The sequence below is a fragment of the Stegodyphus dumicola genome, chromosome X1, assembly GCF_044657685.1.
Source record: "Stegodyphus dumicola isolate Sdum_Otavi_A_Nest chromosome X1, ASM4465768v1".
In the NCBI taxonomy this organism is placed as follows: Eukaryota; Metazoa; Arthropoda; class Arachnida; order Araneae; family Eresidae; genus Stegodyphus; species Stegodyphus dumicola.
In genome coordinates this window covers 201,360,760-201,383,493 of record NC_140780.1, presented here as the reverse complement: position 1 = coordinate 201,383,493, position 22,734 = coordinate 201,360,760, and the positions used below count along the sequence as shown (strand labels likewise).

General features: G+C 32.4%; 2 protein-coding genes across 2 annotated transcripts in view; one reads left to right on the top strand and one right to left on the bottom strand.

The window, feature by feature from the left end:
• Positions 1-22,734, bottom strand: part of LOC118202389 (4-hydroxyphenylpyruvate dioxygenase-like protein) — a 176,142-nt gene that overhangs the window by 116,722 nt on the left and 36,686 nt on the right. The gene's annotated exons all lie outside the window — the stretch shown is intronic.
• Positions 10,924-22,734, top strand: part of FipoQ (F-box/LRR-repeat protein FipoQ) — a 134,327-nt gene continuing 122,516 nt past the window's right edge. The window contains exon 1 of the mRNA XM_035354826.2: positions 10,924-11,202. Within this exon, the coding sequence (XP_035210717.1) occupies positions 11,143-11,202 (60 nt within the window). The 5' untranslated portion in view covers positions 10,924-11,142. The remainder of the gene's footprint in view (positions 11,203-22,734) is intronic.

Genomic DNA, 22,734 nt, shown 5'->3' with positions numbered 1-22,734 from the left:
ACCGTCTTCTCCCACTCACACACACACGATTAAAAAAAAGCAGAGGTCTCGAAATCAAAGAGATAAGTGATGCTGATAGCAATTTTTGATTACAAAGGACTTAATTACCATATATTTGTCCCTTAAATATCAATCAATCAGCATTTTTACAAGGATGTGCTTTTTTGGTTAATAAACAGGAAAAGCGAGTAAGGAAGGAACTTTCTCATTCTGTGTAGTGATTTCTTTTGAATGATAATACTAGGCCTCATGCAGCGTTGTACAACAATATCTTGCCAAGCATTCAATTGCAGTTACAAATCATCCACCACATTTTACCGACTTATCGCCACCTGATTTTTTCCTTTGTCCAAAGTTTCAGATGAAGGTTTCCACGAAAGGTTTTGATTTGGTTTATTTGGTTATGTTAAAGCATTCAAGGATTACCTGCTTAAGGGAAGAAAGCCTTCGTGGGGGATTTTCTAAGAGAAACCGGCTCATCTGCACGTTACACATGAGGAAAGACACGAAAACGCCCATGCAGCCAGCCCGTTCGCTGGAATTCGAATCCTGACCCGAGCTAACAGTGCTCAGCGATTTTTACCACTCGGCCGCTGTTGGGCCGTCCGCCATGAAAAGGATAGAGATTTGAAAACGTTTAGGATATTAAATCAAATGTTACGCGTATTTTACGAACGGTTAGTGGTTAATTCCAATGCCTTATGGACACTGTTTCGATGAGCTGGGAAAAGTTAGAAAAACTGTGTAGAATCACCTCTGGAAATTATTTTGGAGGAGATAAATTTATTGTGTACTTATTTTTTATAGTTATTTCGCCACACAGATTTAAAACTGAAATGATAATTTTTAATTCCATTATCATTAATACAGCACACAAAAAAAATGTTAAAATTAAAAAAATATTTTTTTCAATTAAATATTTAAAAAAAATAATTAAATAATTTTTCTATAGGGTGGCCCAGAAGTCACTTTACATTTTGAAAATTAAATAACTTTTTTTCTATTAATATATTTCTTTTTCTCTTTTCAGAATTAAAAAATATAATCCCTGGAAATTTTTGGCATGGATAAGTTTACAACAGAACAACGAGTGAAGATAATTGAATTTTACTTTTAATAATTGAATTTTACTGCTGAGAAATATCGAGACATGCTAGCGAATTTCGTTCAACCTCAGTTAGTAAACATGGCAGGGTATTGGTGTCAACAAAATGGAGCAACTGCACATACTGCTAGAGCCACAATGCAGTTGTTAACTGCAATGTTTCAGGATCGGATAATCTCTCTTAAATCCGATTTTGAATGGCCTCCACGTTCTCCTGATTTGACAGCTCCGGTCTTTTGGCTTTGGGGATATCTTAAAGACAAAGTGTATGCAAATAAGCCCCGAACTATTCAAGAACTTAAGGCAAACAACCTCAGATGTTAAGAAGTGTCATGGAGAATAGCTTAGAAAGAGCTCGACTTTGTGAAGACGAGAATGGAGGCTATTTAAGAGACATTATCTTTCGTCACTAAGTCAGAACTAACTTACACACTCTAAGCTTTGGAATAAAAAAGAATTCATTAAATACACTCATTTAAGAAAAAGTTATTTAATTTTCAAAATGTAAAGTAACTTCTGGGCCACCCGATACTTTTAGACAGAAGGGGAAAGAATTAAATCGAACGATGACGAATTTTGATGAGCTAACAAGAACAGTGGTAAGGTGATGAGTTTAAGGTGTTTATCATTCGTTTGCGCGAAAGGAATTATCGCAACCTCCCATGCGTGTTTTCGTGGTGCAAATGAAAAATCAGTAATTCGAAACTCAGAGGAGAGAGGCACATTCCAATTTTTAATGTTTCTTACTTCGTGAAGACTAATACTCACGACATATCTTTCAATTAATTAAACTTATTTCTTGAAGTATGAATAAATCTCTTTTCTTCTGCGTATTTATTGTATTACGCTACAAGAGTTCTGAAGTTATGATTAATATTTAATCAGTTCTTAAATCATTGGTATCAGACGTAGAGCGACATCACAGGCACCGGCGCCCAGGGAAATTTTCCAAATTCCGAATGGCTACATCCGCACTAGTCTTTGTAGATAGGTTAGTGCTTCGACCAGGAATCGCATAATGACCATATGATAAATCTATTCCTCTTCATCGAGAAAAAAGTTTGATTAGATAATTATCTTGGCATGCTTAAATTTGAACTTCCCGCATTAAGAACCAATGCTGCCAAATGGGACTTTTCAGTTGGAAAGAATGCAGCCGTACTGCGGGACTACTCTGTGGGCGGAAAAAGATAAATGAAGAACCGTTGGGTTACCGTGCGCCGCTGGTATGGCTTCTGACCGCGGCGTGTAGCCAAGCAGAATGAAATACCATCCCAGTGAAGAAGGATCAGGTTTGCAAACCAGATGACATTCACAAGGAACTCAAATGTTTCATCAATATGTAAACAATGCAATATAATGTTAATATAAGCATAAGCATCTGCTGATGAAACACATGGTTGCCTATGAAATTCCTTACAAATACTGCCTAAGTTGCGGCAATAAATAACATCCTGCTATGTACGTATTGATACAATAAGAATACAAACAGATTTCAGTAGGTGAAACGTAAAGATATCACACATTAGGAAAATAAAGGATTATTTACATGTTAGTTAAATGCATGATGATGAGAACATGATGATAAATACAGAATGAGAATGTAATTGAGTGCGTTACTCCCTACAGCTGTTCGAATTTTCTTTATTTTGGTCCACATAGTGCTTAGGTATTTTGCTAATTTCAAACCAACGCATAAAGTATTTTTTATCCAAAGAGGCCATGCTCATTCAGTAAGATACTTTAGATTTTTGGTGAAATGCGTATAATATTTTTAAAAGCATTCAAAGAAGTTATCTGTATGCCTTCCGCACCATATTCACAGAACTCTACGACAGACAATCCGATCCTGTTAAGGTAGGACATGTAAGGTCCACGTCCAGTGATGAATTGTATCGTGTCAGATTTATGCGCAAGTAGATTTAAGCTCACTCGGGGCATCAATTTAAATGTTCCTGAGCCTAAAACTAACGGTCTTGCCTTTGTTCTAAAACAGGACTTCTTAAACGTTTTTCATTCGCGACCCCTTTTTATCACTGAAATTTTTTCGCGACCCCTATAATATTTACGAAAATTTTGTGGGACCCCATAACTATTGCAGTTTTATGTCATTAACTTTAATTTCTCATTTTAAGACATAGAACAATGTGAAAATTTTAAATAAGTAACAGACGAAAAAGGAATACTTCGAAACGTTTTCGTTTTTTCTTTGTCTGTACTGTCTTTCTTTATCTGTTGTCAGATAGATTATGGAAAAATATTTGGTAATTGTAAAATTATTTTAATAAGTTAAAGAAATATCAAAACTACTAAAATTTTGGTGACCCCACGAAGGTCGCGACCTACAGTTTAAGAAACTTCATTCTAAAACAATCCTCTCTTTGTCACTTTTATTGTGAGAGAATGGGAGAACAGTAGGCTATTCGAGAAAGCTAGTGTCACTGGCTGCTACTTTAGCCTGGGAAACAGCTAACTGATTACCAAAAATACCTATTCGGGCTGGCTATCAACTTAAGACGGCTGTGTTTACGAATATTGAGGAGCATTGCTTGTATCTGCGTCACTAGCGGGACTTCGACTCCTTTGGGCAGAAAAAGCTTCTAGGCTTCTGAGTTAATGTAGATGTTGCACCTGTATGTGAATTTCATTGAATATTTGATAGCTTCTCTAAGTACTATGTGTTCCATCTGAAAGATGGAACTTCTGGAGCCTAGCCGACGTTATCACACATGGATAAGTAGATTGCCTTCAACATGGCAAAAGCTGCTACGAGACTTATTCTCCGTCTTTGAGACAACTTCATCAATTTACATTAAATGTGTAATATATTTTTCCTTCCAAAATTAGGATCTTATTTACAGAATCTTATAGAATTCGTGTTCTAGAAGACACTAGGTGGCTTCAATATTGGCATGTACTCAGCTCGTAATATTATTTGTATGAATTAAAAATGAAGAATATTTGTACTCAAATGAATTATTTAAAGCTACCAGACTGTGACTCTGAAGGAATAAAACTTCAAGAAACTAATAATAACATATTTTTAGACATTGGAATTTTATAAATTACGAGAGTGAAAATTCGTTCGGCATACCAAATGTAACAAAATTATAAAGATACTAATAAACCACAAAAGAATATCATTGAATGACACTTAGGAGGCAAAAAATAAGCCGAATTATTCTATAGTTCATTAAAATCTAATATTTAATCAAAATGACCACAAATATAGCAAAATTTTAAATTAAATATCTGTTTTGAGTCAAACTTTTTGTGTTTTATGTTTTATAAGGAGTACGAAATTTTCATAAATATAAATATAGGAATCGGAGGATCGTAATGTTAATCGTAAATGTTAGACTTCAAATTTTTATAGAATGAATTATTTTTAAATTTAAAAATACGATAACATGAATCTTTGAATCATTTAAAATATTTTTGTAATTAAAAGTGCTTATCTATAGCGACGATTGCGAATACAAAGACTTTGAGGACTGTAATTTGAGGCTGTGGACATTATGTATACATTACTAATGAGCGAGACCGGAGTTGGAGACAGTTTGTTCCGCTGACCTATGTAGTATCCAACGCGCAAACATCTAATTACAGTATATAATGATGAAAGTAGACTTCTTGTAATCGAATACAGCAATTCTAGCGATGTTGCCTCTTTTCATCTGGAGTGCATCATTTGCAGTGGAAGAAGTCTAAATTTGAGATAATTTTTAACCCCTTGTGTAACTGTCCGGATTATGTCAACTATGCTAAAATAATACTCTTTGAGATGAGTTTTAGAATTAGGCGGAACAGTAACAGCTGTACAATAGAGGAAAGCATTGTGATACTTTTTATCACAACTCTTTCCTCTATTGTACAGCTATTGTAGGAGTTATTGGCTTATCACAGTTGTGATAAGGTGATAAGCCAATAACTCCTACACAGGGCATGATGTGTGACTTAGCGCACTGTAATGAAGAAGAAATCGCATTTCTAATTTCACGGCGGTCGTGCTCAGCTCGTTTTCTCAAACTTTCGAATATTTCGTTCAAATAACATCGTTCTCATGTCTTGAATTGAAGGAAACCCTCCAAGTTTTTTGTTCTCAATGCTCTACATTCCGTTAATCAAAACTGTATAATATCTAAAACGATAGTTGAAGAATAAAAAGCATCCTCACCAGCTCTTTTCAAATAAGTGCGATGTTTCAAATCCATATTATCCAAGTTTCGCTCGAATCTTTACCTCATAGTGCTGCTCGAGTTGTCTTTGGATTTTTGCTCATGACAAGACAGAAAAACGACTAAGCACTTTGCGAATGTAGATTGCTACCAAAATTAGGACTGATTTGAGAAAAGTCAAACTCCCCTTTTAAGCTGTATTCCCCTTTTGCCACTCTCAACGCCACTTTTCTTTCCTACTCTTTTTTTCTGCACTGCACAGGAAAAAAAAAGAAAGAAAATCTGAAAGCTATTAGATTTTACATTACATCCAAAGGGGCGTTTTTTAACGTTTTGTGTGTTGCCTTTATTTATTAAATATCACGTTCTTCGCACTTAAACCATAAAATTCAATTCAATAGCACTACCACAAAATAATTTTAAAATGAGCATATCTTTAGAATTTTCCATACAGTCTCGCGCGCTGGAGATAATTTTTTTCTTTAACATTGTTGCCATTGCTCGCTTTGAAATCGTTGAGTTAATTAATCAAAAATTCGTTAAAGTATCACAAAATATGAAATCGATAATAAAACAAATTCCAAATTATGGCTTCCAGATTGTCATATTCGATGGAAGATTATGTTATTCAAAATTTGATGGCTCTAGGCACCGTTGTTTTATCACGATGCGAGATACATACATACATGTATGCAGATTCTTCATTATTCAGTTTCTTTAAATATGACACAGGGCGATAATAATTGGTGGCAACAATTTGAAAAGTGAAACGAACATTTAAAGTTTTCAACGCAAAATACTAAAAGAAAATTAATAGCCCTTCTGGGCTAACGCCTTTTGGGCTTAAAAAGAAACTCATTACTTTTAGGTCATTTTGTGTATTTATGTATTTGTTAATTAATGATATATTTTATTACATGCGTTCTTAGTCATATGTCATTTAGGATACGAGGACTTTTCAAATTTTAATTTGCCGCCAAATACAGCTTAGCATTTATAACTGGAATATAACTCTTTTAACGTTTAAAACAATTATGAATGTGATTTAGAGACTAAGCGATTTTCAATTTTAATTTTGCTGTGAAATGGGGTAAACTTAATGAATTTTGAAATTATGTCAAAAATTTTACTTTAGGTTAGAGGATAGGCTTAGATATTCAAGAAGAAAAACTTATCTTCATTCTTTCTTGCTTACCAAAATTAAATATGTAAATTTAGTTTTGTTCTTTATGTTTAAAATCATATTTTTAGCTTGAAGCAGAAAATTCTCTTCCTGGCTTCTTCGAAATACATAGAACTTTTGCATAAAACCTATGTCTGTCACTTAAGGCTGACTTTCTGCTTAATTTAAATTTTACAGCCAAAAACAAATTATAGAGAGAGTATAAACTTGAACAAATTGCAATCATAAAAGTTGATTTTCTGATCAGTATGCCGTTTCTAAATGAGGAATATTTGATATTACGCTTTCCTGAAAGTATCAAAACCTTGAACTATTGTAGAGTCGGCTCATATTTTGTGATCAGATATAAATCCTGTTACCTGTTGCATTGAGGTAATCGGATAATACGGATATAGCGTCAATACATGAAAATGCATCTATATCCCGAAGAAATGTTTCTATTTGAAGCTATGGTTATTCGTAATGGTAAGAAGAGTTTGGAAAGAAATATACTAATTTATACATGACTTTATACATGACTGAAAAAAATTCTAAAATGTTAAACGATAATAATAGAAATATTTGACTGATTACATATATCATTTCATAGCCTTCGTGTGTCCAAAATTAGATCTTCTATTTGATCAAAACAATTGCCTTGATCTAAACAATTCCTTATAGGGTTATAAGTCGAACCCTATAAGGACGAATACAACCGAACCCTATAAGGCACGAAGAAATCTCATCTGAGTTTTAAACAGTCAAATGTCATTCATGTTCTCAGAATTTATTTCCTGGGATTTTCCTGAAGAAATCTTACAATAGATATGGCTTATAATTCCTCTTGCAGTTTATCCTTTTACTAAATTAATGCTACCACTCTTCTGAATGAAGTTGCCTCGAAATACGAAAGCTATCGTTCCAAGATTAATGAATCTCTTTATGTTATAGTTTAAAATATTTTTTTTGAAAAATTCGATGAGGCTTTGGATATTTCGATAAAAGCGCAATTTCTGGCATTGTCCTTTTAGGCGCAGCAATTAACAAAAGTATGATAAAAAAAAAGTTAGGTAAATGTGCTCATAAAACAAACAAAAACATTTCTTACCTGAATGAGAAAACACGCTCTGTAATTCTTCTTTCATTGTTTCCAATGCTCTTTTGACAACGACTGTACAGTTACTGCGCGCAAAGTCATCTTCCGATATTTCATACAGATCCCTAGTCACGCGGCTGTCAATGGCTTAGACATCCAAAAATTATTGTCCGTTTAAGGCTCGTTTAGAATGCAGGAGCAGGCAAAGTCTACTTGAGCATGATCAGGTGATTACGATAGATGATCGAGGTCTAAACTTTTCCATGATGAAAGCCGAACGTGACTGTGCATTGGCACTGAAAAGGAACTAAAAGTCTGCCTCGATGTCTTCTGGACATACACGATGAATTCTTTGCATAAACTTGCCAGAACGCCCATGCATTTGTTAGCATTATTTGTTGCGTTTTCTGGCTAACATCTTTTTCGCATTTAGTATATTACCTCGCAACCAGAAGTCGTAGGCCTACTATTACGAATAGCGTCTTCAAGGAAATCAAGACATCCCAAAAACATATCGTGACTTTCTTTCGCAGATTCAGCAGACTTGAAACAGAAAGTTAAATTTGTTTGCTGCTCCATTTTACAACCACTGATATACCTTTGCATAGTAGATTGTTACTAAAAGAAATTTGTAATGCCTGTTCCTACCCCTACGATCGAGCAAGTTCAAACACGTTATGAAGTATCTAAGCCGCACTTAGTTTTCCAGCCACGACTGGCATCATGGACCTTATAAGGGAGGTCCATGGTGGGCATCTTATGACGTCATTCACCGAACTTTACAGTCATACCATCTATTTCAAAGTAACAATGGTGAAAAATATTGATTGAATTTAAAATCCATTTGTTGAATAACTGGGCTTCTTTAAGACAGCAAAAGCCGAAGAAAATTTTTCCCTGTTACTTTAGTTAATAAGTTATCCTATGGGTTGAAATATTCTATTCTAGACTTACAACTAATACAATATTTTATAGAAGAGACTACAAGAAAATTCTAGAAACTTCATCAAAAGCATTTAAAAGTATAAAATTGATTACAGTAGCATGTACGAATGCTAGAAAAGAAGGTTATTACAGTGAGAAAGCCCCCCTTTAAAAACAATTCGTTCAAATATAATTTTCATTTTAATGCCAAAACTAACTCCCACCCCGAAGATCAAATGTTTATAAAGTAATAGTCAGGTCATTCAGTTTAAGTATTTACAATACTGTTAGTGAATAGTTTGTGTTTCTTTTTGTTTAATTGTTCTTTATTTTTCCCCCAATTATTAAACAGATTGTTAAAGAAGAGTTAAAAAGTTTTACTAAAGATATCGAAGAAATAGAAACGAAAAATAATTTAATTTATAAAATAATAAATACGAATGAAACCCATTAAGTATAGCTTTTTTTTAAATAACTATATTTAACTGCATGTAAATTCTAATTTAAATAAATCAATTTAAAGAAGGAAAAGTAGCCCAGCAAGATGAGCAAGGAGGAAACATAATTTAATTCCTAAAATAATAAACGCACATAAATTCCGTTAACTATATCTTTTTAAAATAACTCTCTCTACATTCTAATTTAAATGTAAAAAGAAGATGAATGAATTAAGAATTTGAAAGAAGATGAATGAATTAAGGATTTAAAGGAAGATGAATGGATTTAAAAGATAAATTGCTTCCCTTTTTCTACTTATTATTATAATAAGTAGTTAATTTATGATTTAAGAACTTAAAATTTTCTTCCGTTTCGGTCTGGGCTTGTCAGTATCCGCGTGAATAAGACCACTGAACATTAGTATTTAATCCGGTGTTCGAATGTTGACGAATGGGATGGTTGCTTGAACGTTTTCTTGGTTTAGTTTATGTGTAATCTGAATACGAACCCTAATTCCCTTAGGAAGTCCTGCACGAAGGCATCCCTCCACTAGGAAGATAGCCTTCGCTTGCGTTGCCATTGCTTAAGAAATGAAATAAAATAATTCATAGTGGCCCTGTTTTATAATACCTTTTCATCAAAATCAATCTTCCTAGCACGTAATCACCTTCGAAAGAAACCTGTGCAAAGATTGGACTATTTCAGCGGAACCGAAAGCTAGTTCCCTGTCCTGAATCTTTTCAGAACCCCAAACAGCGAAGGTCTGCGTTTGTAAATTTTACATGGAGTTTTCCATTTGGCCTTAAGAGGTTTTTCAAACGTAGATGACCCTTTTTTTGTTGAAAAGCAACATTTTTCTGCCGTAATTCACGACTGGAGAGGTGGGAAGGAATGTTTCAAGACTCTCGGTTTTTTGCAAGAAAGATATAAACGCCGAAATCAAAAACAAAATTTAGAAAATTTTGACTTAATAAGGCCTTGGTTTATTTAAAAATTATATTGATATCGAGCGAATCAGGCAACATAGATTCAAATTCTTCAAAGATCAGATATGCTTTGCATTTTCTATATTTTTTCTTACCTGTTACATTAAAAACAGTTAAGATATGTTATTTCGCTTTATGTCTTTCGCCTGTCCATTTAGTTCAAAAATCTATTTACTTAAATCCTATCTATTTAGTTACTAGTATGCTACTTTTCCAGCCTTTTCGTATACTACAGTAAGTTTCAGATGTCAGTTTTATATTTGATGCAATAGCTTTTCCTAAGGATAGGGGACGGTTTAAAAACTACCTTCAGCTTCAATGTAAAGAGTTTTATTTGGCAATTTTTATAAATAATTATGACTGACTTTTTACCCTTTATGAGAAAATAAATAAAATGATAGTCAGTAATACTATTAATATAAAAGAATTCTGGAAAAACTTTGAACATTCTCTGGCAAAAATATTTTAATGATATCAAAATATCCGCTTTGTAAGATAAATGATCCGCGTTTTGTTACATGTTACAAAAGAGATCTGAAAGCTCCGTATGACGACTTAATTTATTTATAAATTTACTGTATAAAGGAATAAAGAAAAAGAATAAAAGGAATGAAAATCATTTTAACTCTTTATTATGACACTATTCTTATAAATTTAAAGAAAAGGCCTTATGTATTCTCACGTTATGTCTTTTATTTATTTATTTTTTTTAATATTTTCCACTTGATAATTATGGTATGAATAATGTCCAATACTATGAAATTCCTTTGTAAACCAAAAATAACGTAGCCGAGAGCAACAAATTAGTTAAGTACTGCAAAATCCCGACGTCCAATTTAGAATCTTATTTCAGCCATGCTAAGGAATCAGAACTAAAATAAACAAAGACCAACCTCTAAAAAATATCAACAAAAAACAACCGAGTCCCACAGCCTCTGCCCCGTGCCTTTCCTTTATTTACACTTTAAGGAATTGTTGGCACAGAAACCGTAGGAAGGGAAGGAGAATTACAAAGAAAGCTTAAGCTTGCTGAGATAGACACTTTGCGACATGAGCTCTTTTATTCCGTAGGCCCATTTCAGCTTTTCTTCACCTATCCTGGACCTTCCCGCTGGCACTTTGGATTCTATTTCATGAGTAGTTTTAAAATAATACTTTCAAACATTTCCTGTCTAGTTAGTGAAATTTGTGATTAATAATAATAATAATTAGCGCTCTTCAATAGATAAATTTTACAATAAGGAGTCGATAATATGGAAAAAAAAGGAGATAAAAAGAACATGCAGTTCAATGGTTCAGCACAAGATAATTGCGTGAGTAAATTCTCGTTCCTTATAAATATATTTCTAAACTATATGGATTATACAGGTGAGTGTGGAGAAATGTTAAAGCATACCATCTATGCAGGAAAGCTTTTTTTCTGATTACAAACCAAGCAAGGAAAAATATTCAAAATATGCTCAATTACCAAAATGTAATTATGCGCAATTTCTGTGGCATGACATAGATCATGGGACTCTGAAAAACACCTGTAAAAGATATGCCTAAAATGTGACACATTTGAAAAATATTAAATTGAATCTGATAATGAATGACATATTGTAAAATTTACAAGATGGATTACTTATTTTTGTAAAAGGGAATAATTACTTGGTACTATAAATATTACTATATTTAATATCTAATATTTTCTCTAATATCTAATAATTTTAATTCAATAATATAATCTAGTAAATTTAATGTGATATTTGGTAATTTAATCTTAGAGTTTAAACGTGTGTTTAGGTTAAAAAAAAGCAAAACCTTCACAAATAAATAAAATAAAAGGAAAAGTATTGTGTTTTCATCCTATGATATATATATATATATATATATATATACATATTTACACAGAAATACATTTCTTTCTGTTTTATGTCTAAACATAATTGAATTTTCTTATCCTCTTGCAATTAGATAGAGTTAAATTTGCTGCATAGTGATGTTTCTTTCATTAATATAGCTTTGCGTTTACTTAAGCTGTAATTATTAATTTGCAATCATGCAAAAGTTAAAATGTCATAATAAATTCAGAAATTGTTGTAATCAAATTATTTTTAATAACAGTCTTTGAGGTAACATCTTTAAAGACAGATAAAAGAAACTATATATGTGTTTGTGAGTACTCGCGCACGCACGTAAATACGTGTTTTCTAAGTGAGTAGAAAATTAAAAACATTTAATGTTACTTAATTCCCTCATTTAGTTCAAGTGGAAAAATACATTAAATTTGTAAAAGAAAAAACTTGTAATTAGACATAAAAACAATGAAGACGATTTAATCCCTAAAAACAAAAAAATAAGAGAAAATCATCGTAAACATTTATACAGTGTACTCATAAATATCAAGATTGAATCTCGAGAAATACCATGTAGTAAAAGAAACAATGGATAATGAAATGTTTATTGCTTCTTGCACGTCTCTTGGAAAGAAAGACACATGTAAAATTTAACTTTTTTCCAACTCAATTTCGCACACAATTTTAATCAAATGAAATGAATTCATGACTTATTTTTTATTTTTAATTATATATTTCTTTATTCGTTATATATTTCTTTGCAAGTTTAATCGTTTGCTCCACATACTCAGAATAAGAAAAATTCATTACAATAAATTCTCTTATGCTTATAAAATTTGCATTTGCATGTGAACCTACTTTATAATTGCTGCCGCTTAATGAGCATTTGAAAAGTTCTGTTATTTTTGTTTGTATTTTCTCTTAATTGTAATCTCATATACCTGTGAGAGAGATAGAAATAGACATAGATGGGTACCTATGAGATAGAGAGAGACAGTTGATATTAAAAAAAAAAGACTTAAGATGCATTGCAATGAATTTTAATACATTAATAACAAATGCATTTCAATAAATATTAAAAGCAAATTTGGAACTTCTCCTAACATTTACATAACAGCATTTAATTTAATTTAATCCTATTTACATAATCCTAAAATTATAATTATCTGATGTATTTATATAATGAAGAATTATCATTAATCGATAATTTTTCTCTAGCACATAATTTAACATTTAAAATTAAATAATTAGAATAAAATAATGGAATCTTAATAATTTCTATAATTCTGAAATTTCCGTGGAGTCTTTAGGAGAAACTATTAAAAAAGTTGAAACTTTTTCTTCTTCTTCCTTTTTTTTTTTTTTTTTTTTTTTTTTTTAAGTAAATTGTTTTCTGCAGAACACCCTCACTTGCAGCTTCAAAAACATTTTAATTAAATTCTTTTACTAAAGTGTTAGTCGCTCTTTCGAAAATTTCGAATGTTTAATCCCTTTAATTATAGCACTTTCGTACACTAATGAAGAAACGCTGCAATCAAGCAATTTTTGCTTCAAAAATTAAATGCTAAGTATATTGATATAAAACCTATGTGGACCATTAGATAGAATTCCAGTTGTTTTACATGAGCAAAAAATTAAGTGACTTCAAAGCTTAGTTATTTTTCAGCTCAGTAACGAGTGCGGAACCTCTTCTAGGATTCCCACTAGTGGTGGTATTGAAAGGCATCTATGTGCTGAGTAAGTAATTTTACAAAGCTCTGCTTTACATTGGATATTGAAGGAATACGTAATATAATAAGAAACTCTGAGCAGTTGGATGAAATTTTTATTTCATAATCCATAAGCAGAACATCGGATTGAGGATAGATTAAGTGAATCATAAAAATTGCCATGTCATATGAGAAATTGGTATCTTACAAATGGAGTTTGACTAACGCTGCTTCAATCGTGGAATTTTCAGCTGCACATCTTATAGATCAAGATGTAACAAATATTATGCAACACAAATAGTTTTTAATTTGTTAAATAACAATACTTTACGTTACTGGAAGAGAGGGACGATGGAGTATTTTTATTTTTGTCTACTTTTTATTTACATCCACGTTAAATGTTTTTATAATATCCAAAACTTTACATATTCAGGATATTACAGATATAGCATAAAAATCGCTGTATTATGGGATCTTTAATGAATTTTATTAATCTGAAATTGCATCAAAATCTAAAATATGGAATAAATAATAATCAGAATTGATAACATGAACAGCACTGATTAAATTTCATACCAAAGACATAAGAAATCGTCTTACTATAATTAAAATTTTAGGTTACTCCCTAAATCAATTCATAATTTTTAATATATCATAAGTATAGCTAGAAATAAAGACTTGCGTTAGTCCATTAAGCATAAAATCCTGTGAATTTTTATTGCCAAAATCGTAAACCGTAATTTTTCCTGCATTTCCTGATAATGTCACATCTGACTCAGTTGGATGCTAAAGTAAAGTAATCACTGACTATATGAAATCAATACTTATAAACCTCCTTTGATTACTTCTAAAGCATCGAAAGATGAAGCAGTTTCGGACATTTCCTACAGGTTTTATTAAGAAGTTATCTGAATGCCATATTGGAAATAAAGGAGAAAAAAACAGTATCAGAGTATGGTAGTTGAAAATGCAACCTTTTCTTGTACAGTACATTTGGTTATGGTTCTTGGCATTGGCTGACGTAAGAAACATATGCCATGTTTCCCATTCTTGCAATTAGACAAGTCCTAGTCAGTCAATCCTTATACAAATCTGAGTCAAATCGTAGAGAGTTGTAGTAGATTTTTCGAAGCAGAAGACGTGAAAAATGTGAAATCCTCTCCCCGGGACTCGAACCTTGGCACTTGAATTGGCGCCGAGTGTGCTACCGTTACGCTACGAAGGCATGCTGGAAGGAGGGAGAAAATACGAATACTGATATCTCGACTGAGAATCAGAACTGGGATCTCTAAACCTTCAGATGAGAGTATTATCCTCAGATAGTGAGTTAGCTTTAATTTCTTTTATTTTATTTAGCTATATTATTTACTTAGTTGCGAAGTGTGGTATTTAAAATCAACAGGATGCTCTAACTTCCACAGCCTTCTATCCTGAGAATGAAGAATAATGTCTTATACTCTCTGCAAAAGAACTTCAGCAAACTCGTGTTTTTGACAAGTTAAAATTAAATTTATGGCGCTAAAAATTACACTATCGTACTATTATGTTTTTAATTCTGTTTGCTTACTATGATTCATTTTTCTAGCTCTAAATTACACAGTGCCTCAGTTTTACACTATTTTGCTCTGAAAATGTTTGTTATTAGTCCAAAGGGGCAATTTACCCTGAAGGACTATTAATTTCGTTTTGACACTTTGCGTTGGTTCATTATAAATGTCGGTTCACTTTTCAAATTGTTGCCACCAAATATTATCACTCTATGTTATATTTAAAGAAATTAAATAATGAAGAATCTCCATAAATGTATGTATGCTTCTTGCATTGGGATAAAATAACGGTACCTTGAGCCATCGAATTTTGAATAACGTAACCTTCTACCGAATATGTTCATCTGGAAGTCCAAATTTGGAATTTGAAATTTGTTTTATTATCGATTTCATATTTTGTAACACTTTAACGAATTTTTGATTAACAAACTCAACGATTTCAAAGCGAGCAATGGCAACACTGTACGAAAAAAAAAAATTATCTCCAGCGCGCGAGACTGTGTATAGGAAATTCTAAAGCTTTGCTCATTTAAAAATTATTTTGCGATATTGCTGTTGAACTGAATTTTATGGTTTAAGTGCAAAGAACATGATATTTAATAAATAAATGTAACATACAAAATGTTAAAAAAGTCTCATTGAACGTAATTTAAAATCTGAATCCTTTCAGATTTTCTTTTTGTTATATTTTTATTTTTGTGTGTGTGTGTTTTTTAATATATTTTATTTTCTTCCTGTCTAAATATTTTGATGAAGAATACACTACAGTTTCCTAACTGTGGTATGTAAATGCCTAGAGTACTTATAAACTCTTCACTTCCATTAGCAATGGTAGTAAAAGACGGTAGATGTAGTTTTGAGAAGTCTTAAATAATTTGAAGTAAATCAGTATCGAAAAAAATAAGAAATAGGTTTAATGAAATGCACGACGAAAGCAAAAAGGCGAGATGTATTCACTTCATTATGAAAGACAGTACTTTTATTTAATTAAGATAAATTCCTGCGAACTGTCTGCTGAAGGAAAGATCCGCTTAAAAAGAACTTTTTAAGAAAAATAAGTCATTTTTTCGTAGCACATGGAAAAACAAATAAAATACCCAAACAGCTCTGCACTGCTGAGGTGTGAATCTAGAATGATATGATTAAAAGTTTCGAAGCGTCAACTACTTGGCTTAGTGGTTCGCCTACCGAAAGCGAACTGCAAGAATAGTTTTTATTGATGCTGCTTGCCTCACACTGAAATTTTCCAAAATCATTCTAGTCGCGTTTAAGGAAGTAAACAAAGAAAAGCTCAGTAATTATTTCGAACTATGCGTATTGAATGATTCTTAAGCAAGATTTCTGCAAACTTGTGTGGCAAGGTACTTCAACAACTTAATGAAGGTCACGTCGTGAACGTGAATAGTGTATGGACTAATTTAGGAGAAATTAAAAAAGAAACAGCCAGTTACAGGTATGTTCCGAATTTTAATCATTTTAATGTGATTTTTATGGTCAAAAAAAATTACACGGAAGAAGAGTTATTTACTCGAAAACACGTCTTGCAGAGAAATTTTACGAACAGCATTAAATTCAGTAAAATCTTTTAGCGGCATATGTGGTTAGTAGATTAACAACATGCAATTTCCTTTGCCAGTTTAAAAATCCTTCAAGTGTCTTTTGTTGCCTCTTAAAGTCTGAGATCATATATGATGTTGAGAAGCGCTCGTAATACTCATCAAAAAATACCTTCCGTTGGCTTCCTTTAATAAATTAAACATTCTTGTAACTCCTTCTACAAATAACTAAATGCTTGCATCTTTATGAGGCATTTGAAGCTGCTGCTTTCTGTCCTTGGACGGCTTTGTCCGCGAAATACTTTTCCATTACAAAATTCTGTATTTCAGCTTTAGCTATTTTATTTCTTTCAGTATTTTTTTACCTTGCAGTGTGAAACTATAACACTTAAATGATTAAAATTCAGAACACAAAGAGACCTACTTATTCAATTTTGTCAATGTGCCAAATTACTCTTCACATAGTGCGAGTGCACGATCTAACCTTCACAAACAGTTGAATCATGTTCCCTCACCAGTTCTAAAATATTTGCTCGCAAACTGTGCGGTATTTTTTTAATTCATGAGTCGAGAATGTTACAATCAGCCATGAAAATATTATGAAAGAGCTACAACAATTTTGGGAATTTCTCAAAACTGAAAATGGTTTTACTCTTAAAAACGAGTAAAGAGACGCAAACATAATGAACAGCTTAAACTACCAAAAGTACGTTCAACTCCTCCTTTTTTCACTTTCGTATATACACAATTCAAATTCAAACCCATATATTCTCATCCATGATATATTCTAAACTTGAAATCAAAAGTTTTAAAAAAGAGAATTTTTAAAGCTAAAATTTGTAAGTAAAGACATGATTCCAAACCTTCATTACTTTGAGACGTATGATTCCAAATCTTCATTAGTTTGATTTAATGGAACTTATCTATAGTAGCATATTTAAGGATAACCTAGTTCATTATTTTTGAGTAGCATAATTTATAGTAACTAAACTCATTAAATGATGACCTGATGACTTTTTAAATGTTTCAGATCTTCTGTCTTTGTGCTTACTTTCTGGTATAAAAGTTAGTGGTACCATTACGCACAACTCTCTTTCCAGTTCTTTCATAAAAAGAATTATATTTACTTATCGTTATCACCTTCCATTCTACCTTACTTAATTCATATCACCTTCTATTTTACCTTACGTATTTTGAAAAATATAAAACGAGCTAAATTATTTTCATTATAATTTTTAATAGTAACAAGAAAAGTATTCTTTCACTTATAGAAAGTGTTTAACAATGGATTAATTCGCGATCAATGATTTAAAAACATTTCCTCTTTAATAAAATTTAATAAAAAAAAGAATTTTTAATCATTACCAATCATTCCTGCAAATAGCAATATGGAAAAGAATAGTAATAAGCATAAAAATGCATAAACTCACCCTGTCTCTAAATAAAGCTTCTAAGTATTACCCGACTGTATACAAGAGAGAAGTTCTGCCTATATATGACTCTAAACATACCAATTGAAGGGAATGAATAAAATATAAACACGTCAAAGCATTCTGTGGCGGTTTCACAATGATTATCAGAAAGCTTCTCGTATTTCAGTACCGGGGAATGTTTGTTGCAAGAATTGATGAATAATACAGATTAAACAGATGACAACTTCTGCTGCGCTTGGTAACAAAATAAAATGGTAATTGCTAAACAAGTTTTATTGAATGGAAACGAATTATCTTGATCTGAAGAAGAGTATCAGATTTTTATAAGGATGCTCTTAATATGTAGCACTGGTATAGTTTTCTAATTTGATACTACCAAGAAAAGAAATATAATGTACGACTGCACTTTTAATGTCTTTTAAAACAATATTTCTTTGGACAAAGAAATCACAGCTCCTTCTATGGTCGAAAAATTAAATTTAAATTGGCAAAGATTACAGTACACATTATTCCCTAAGATGCTTCATTTTGAAAGAAAATGTACAATCCCAATATTTATTCCTATAATGAAAATATAACTATTTTGGATGCCCTGAAATATTGGATTAAATTCTTCTAGCTGAGTTATATGTACAAAACATATAGAAAAATATTCCCGATAAGGGACACAGAAATTATTTTTAAAATTATTTTTAAAAGATTTAAATTAAAACTGTGCCTTATTTTTTAAACATTTTTAAAATAATTTTTAAGGTAATCATAAAATGTTTCCGTAAGGCTGTGGTGCCCAACCTAGTGCTTGTGAGCACAAGTGTGCTCGCTGATCGTTTTGTATGTGCTCGCCAGCCCGATTAGGTACTATGAACAAAAAAATATTTTAAAAATAAATATTCATTTATATTTCTTAATTGTTAAAATATTATAAGCATTTATAGTCATAAGAGATATCTTGCAAGACGTTATAAAATAATTAATTGCTTACTGATGAACTTGATAGCGAACATGGAATCTTATTGCTTCATTCCGATGTTAGATGCCTCAGCAGGGGAAAAGTACTTCAACGATTTGTAGAACTTCTTTCGCCAATAACGCAGTTTTTGGAATTTGGAAGCGAAAGTTATAAAGAATTGGACAATAATAATTGGTTATCCGATCTGTATTTTCTCACGGATATAACAGCTAAACTGAAAAAAACTGAACAAAGATTTCCGGGAAAAAAAAAAAAAAAAAAAAAAAAAACCTTTTTCAATTAACTGGGACTGTAACTGATTTTCAGATAAAGTTAAATTTGTGGATAAATCAGATGAAAGGAAAAGAATTCATCCATTTTCAGAACTTATCAAGCCATATAAATAACCACAAGGCAGAGAAATACTCGGAAACAGAGAAAAATAACGGAAATACTCGGAAAACCTAAATGCACTGAAAAATAATTTTGAACTCCGCTTCTCTGATTTCCATAAGTTCAACCAATATTATTATTCATCTCAAATTTTGGGAAACCCATTTGCCGAAATTAATATTTCAGATGTATCACGTAAGATTGGAAATACGTTTAACAAAAATGTTGATGTATTGGAAATGTGCTCGTGATAGGCCAAAATGTTCTCGCGAGAGGCAAAGGTTGGGCACCACTTCCGTAGGGTATTTTTTCCTTCTCTTACTACGTGCTTTCGTGGTTAATTGGATGGGCCCACCAGCGGCCGAGCGGTAAAGTCGCTGAACACTGGTAGTTCGGTCCGAGGTTCGAATCCCGCGAACGGGCTGGCTGCATGGGCGTTTTCGTGGTTTTCCCCATACGAGCCAGTTTCCCTTAGAAAGTCCTCCACGAAAGGCATCCCTCCCCTTAGGCAGATAGCCCTCGTGTGCTTTGCAATAATTAAATACACCAACACCAACTATACGAGCCAGTTCCCTTAGAAAGTCCTCCACGAAAGCATCCCTCCTCTTAGGCAGATAGCCCTAGTGAGCGTTGCCATAATTAAACACACCACCACCAACACCACGTGGTTAATTGGAAAACATGTCCGGCTGGCAATCGGAAGTCCCAGAGTACCTGCGAGGGCACTACACATTTTTCACGTCCCCTGCTCTGAAACAAAAACCTGACGTCTGTACATTAAAACTGCTAAAAACAAAATTCCTATTTATTTCTAGTAGTTTTACTTTTGTACATTCGTATTGATTTCAGAGGACATAGTCTTGTTTTCTGCGTTCTAAATATTGCGTGGCAAATTCTAGCTGAGAATGTTTCTACCTATTTTTTATAACTATTAAATTTTTTGTCTAAATTACACACTTTGCTATCAGATACGCTGCAACCATAATTTGAAAAAAAAAAAAAAAAAGCAACATATTCACTTTTTTTACGTGATATATTTCTTCTACCTAATATAAATCACCCCTTGCATAGGGAAGTGACTTTGTGACTTTCAGAATTAAAGGGTCAGGGAAATCAGTGAGGGGTAGAGAAAGAAAAAAGAAAAGAGAGATTTTAATATGTTCATTTTTAACATATTAAAATGAAAACACCATCAAAGATTTTGCTTCAAGACTCACATTGATTTGATTTTATCCATTATATTTCCTGATCAAATATTTATAATTTACTTCAAAAATCGGTATCTAACATTACAGTACAGATGGTACTACGACAATAGGATAATCATTGCTTTGGATTCTACGCGTAAAACTAAATTGAATTTGCAGCATGGCGTATCCATACCTGAAGATGACAACGACAAGCATACAAAGAAGTGCAATACAATTACAATATGAGACCCAAAATTTATTTTAAAAAAATGTATGCTTTCATGTTATATGTTACACGATTAGTTCGATTATACTGAAATACGCATTATGCTATTCGTAGGGATGAATGTTTTGAACTACACTAGGTTTCTGAATATTTCACCAAGGAATTTGTAGTGGAATATCGAGGAAATGTACCTTCGTTCCTTACCTTATAATGCATTTGTCTCTTTACTTTTCTTCCCGCTCTTGGTAAAAGACAATCTCATGCATCTGAGAGTTCGATATATCTCATTCTTCGACCACGAGTGTTTTTTTATTTTGCTCCTGGTATTTCCTTTCTTTAGAGAAATTAGCAGGGCCGTCTTAACAGTTCTAAGTTCCACGGACATTTGCTGTCTCCTGTGGCTTTTATCTATATCAGTTGTATCTGCAATAACAGTACGTTTGACAGATATGGGCTTCTAAAATGATGGGTCATCGGGCAGTGAGCGTATTGCCCATACAGTAACAAGGAACTGGAAATTAGTTTCCTCTTCATTAAGCAAACGAATTTTAATAAAATATCCAGAAAAATACTCACATCTTTTCCTCCAGAAAGTGCCCAACAAAGACATTTCTGTATGTTTAAATAAATACTTGACTTTCAGACATGAAAGACACTTCGATTCTTTTACATTTTTTATGGTTTACAATTTATCGCAAAATTGTATTTTTTCCAGTTATTCATTACACAGTTCTCTATATAGCGTAGCAGAAGACTAAATTTTTCTTCATCGCTGGTTAATCTTTGGATTATGGTAACTTGGCGAAAATTTGGCGACTAACCCTGCTACAGCAACCTGCTAGTTTTTGTTTGAACTCCATTTTGTATTCACGAAGTAAAGGCATGTTTTTTTTCTTTCTTTCTTTTTTTTTTTTTTTTTTTTTTCTTTAACTCAACATTTTTTTTCCAACAATCTGCTAGCCGAATTACGCTTATGCTAGAACTTTTATGGAACAAAACTACTTAATCATGACGAAGATTAGGTGCGAAATTGGGAGAAAGTGCAGAATCGCCCACTGCTTGCCGCGTTTTTAAGAATTGCACATACACGGTATCATCCATGTACACGTCGACCTATTTTCACTTAAAAAACATCCCAGAATTACACAAAAATGGCATTGCGCGCACTCTTGACTTTATCCATGTACACTGCTAAAGTCTTAGCTAGTAACCTTTATCGCCTTACCTAAATGTCGCCAAACTACCTGTTACCATATTCCAAAGATTAGCCTCATCGCTCTATCTGCCCACTTGGCCAACCAGCAGTCAAGCGGTAAAGTGGCTGAACGTTGGTGCTTCGACCTCGGTACGATTCCAGGCGACCGGACGGGCTGGATGGGCGTATTTGTGGTTTGCCTTGTATGTAACCTAAAGAAGTTACAGCTATTTCTTTTTAAAAGTCCTCTTAAGTTGATTCTAGAGTTTGTAGCTTTTTAGCTATGATTAAAATACTTTGAAATTTTGAAATTACTTGTAAATTTCTTTGTGTAGATAAAGAGAGGGGGAAAATGTATTATTTAAAGTGAAAATTGACTATTTTAAAATATTTTGTAAAGAATTAAGATATTCTTTCCATACATTTGTGCTGTGTATTGATCAGTATATCGATACTGTAATCTAAAATTGTGGGTTCGACTTCTGGTGTGAGTACAGGAGTTGCTTCATTAAACTCCTGTTCAAAATTCATAATAGCTGGAATTAAAATTGGTGGCTCTCGAATTAAAACTAGTGAATGATCATTTGCCACCAGCTCGGACTGGTTGGCTTAGAGTTTCCTCTATCATCCCTGAAATTAAAAATAAAGGAACTAAGAATTCATTTTCAAAGAATTCTCATAAGGAATAATTTCTTCATATATATATCAGAAACTGATAGTGACTTTTAAACTTTCAAATATACAATAATGATTACAGACATTTTAACTGGGAAAATGAAAATTATCAACAATAGTTACGGCAGGTAGCC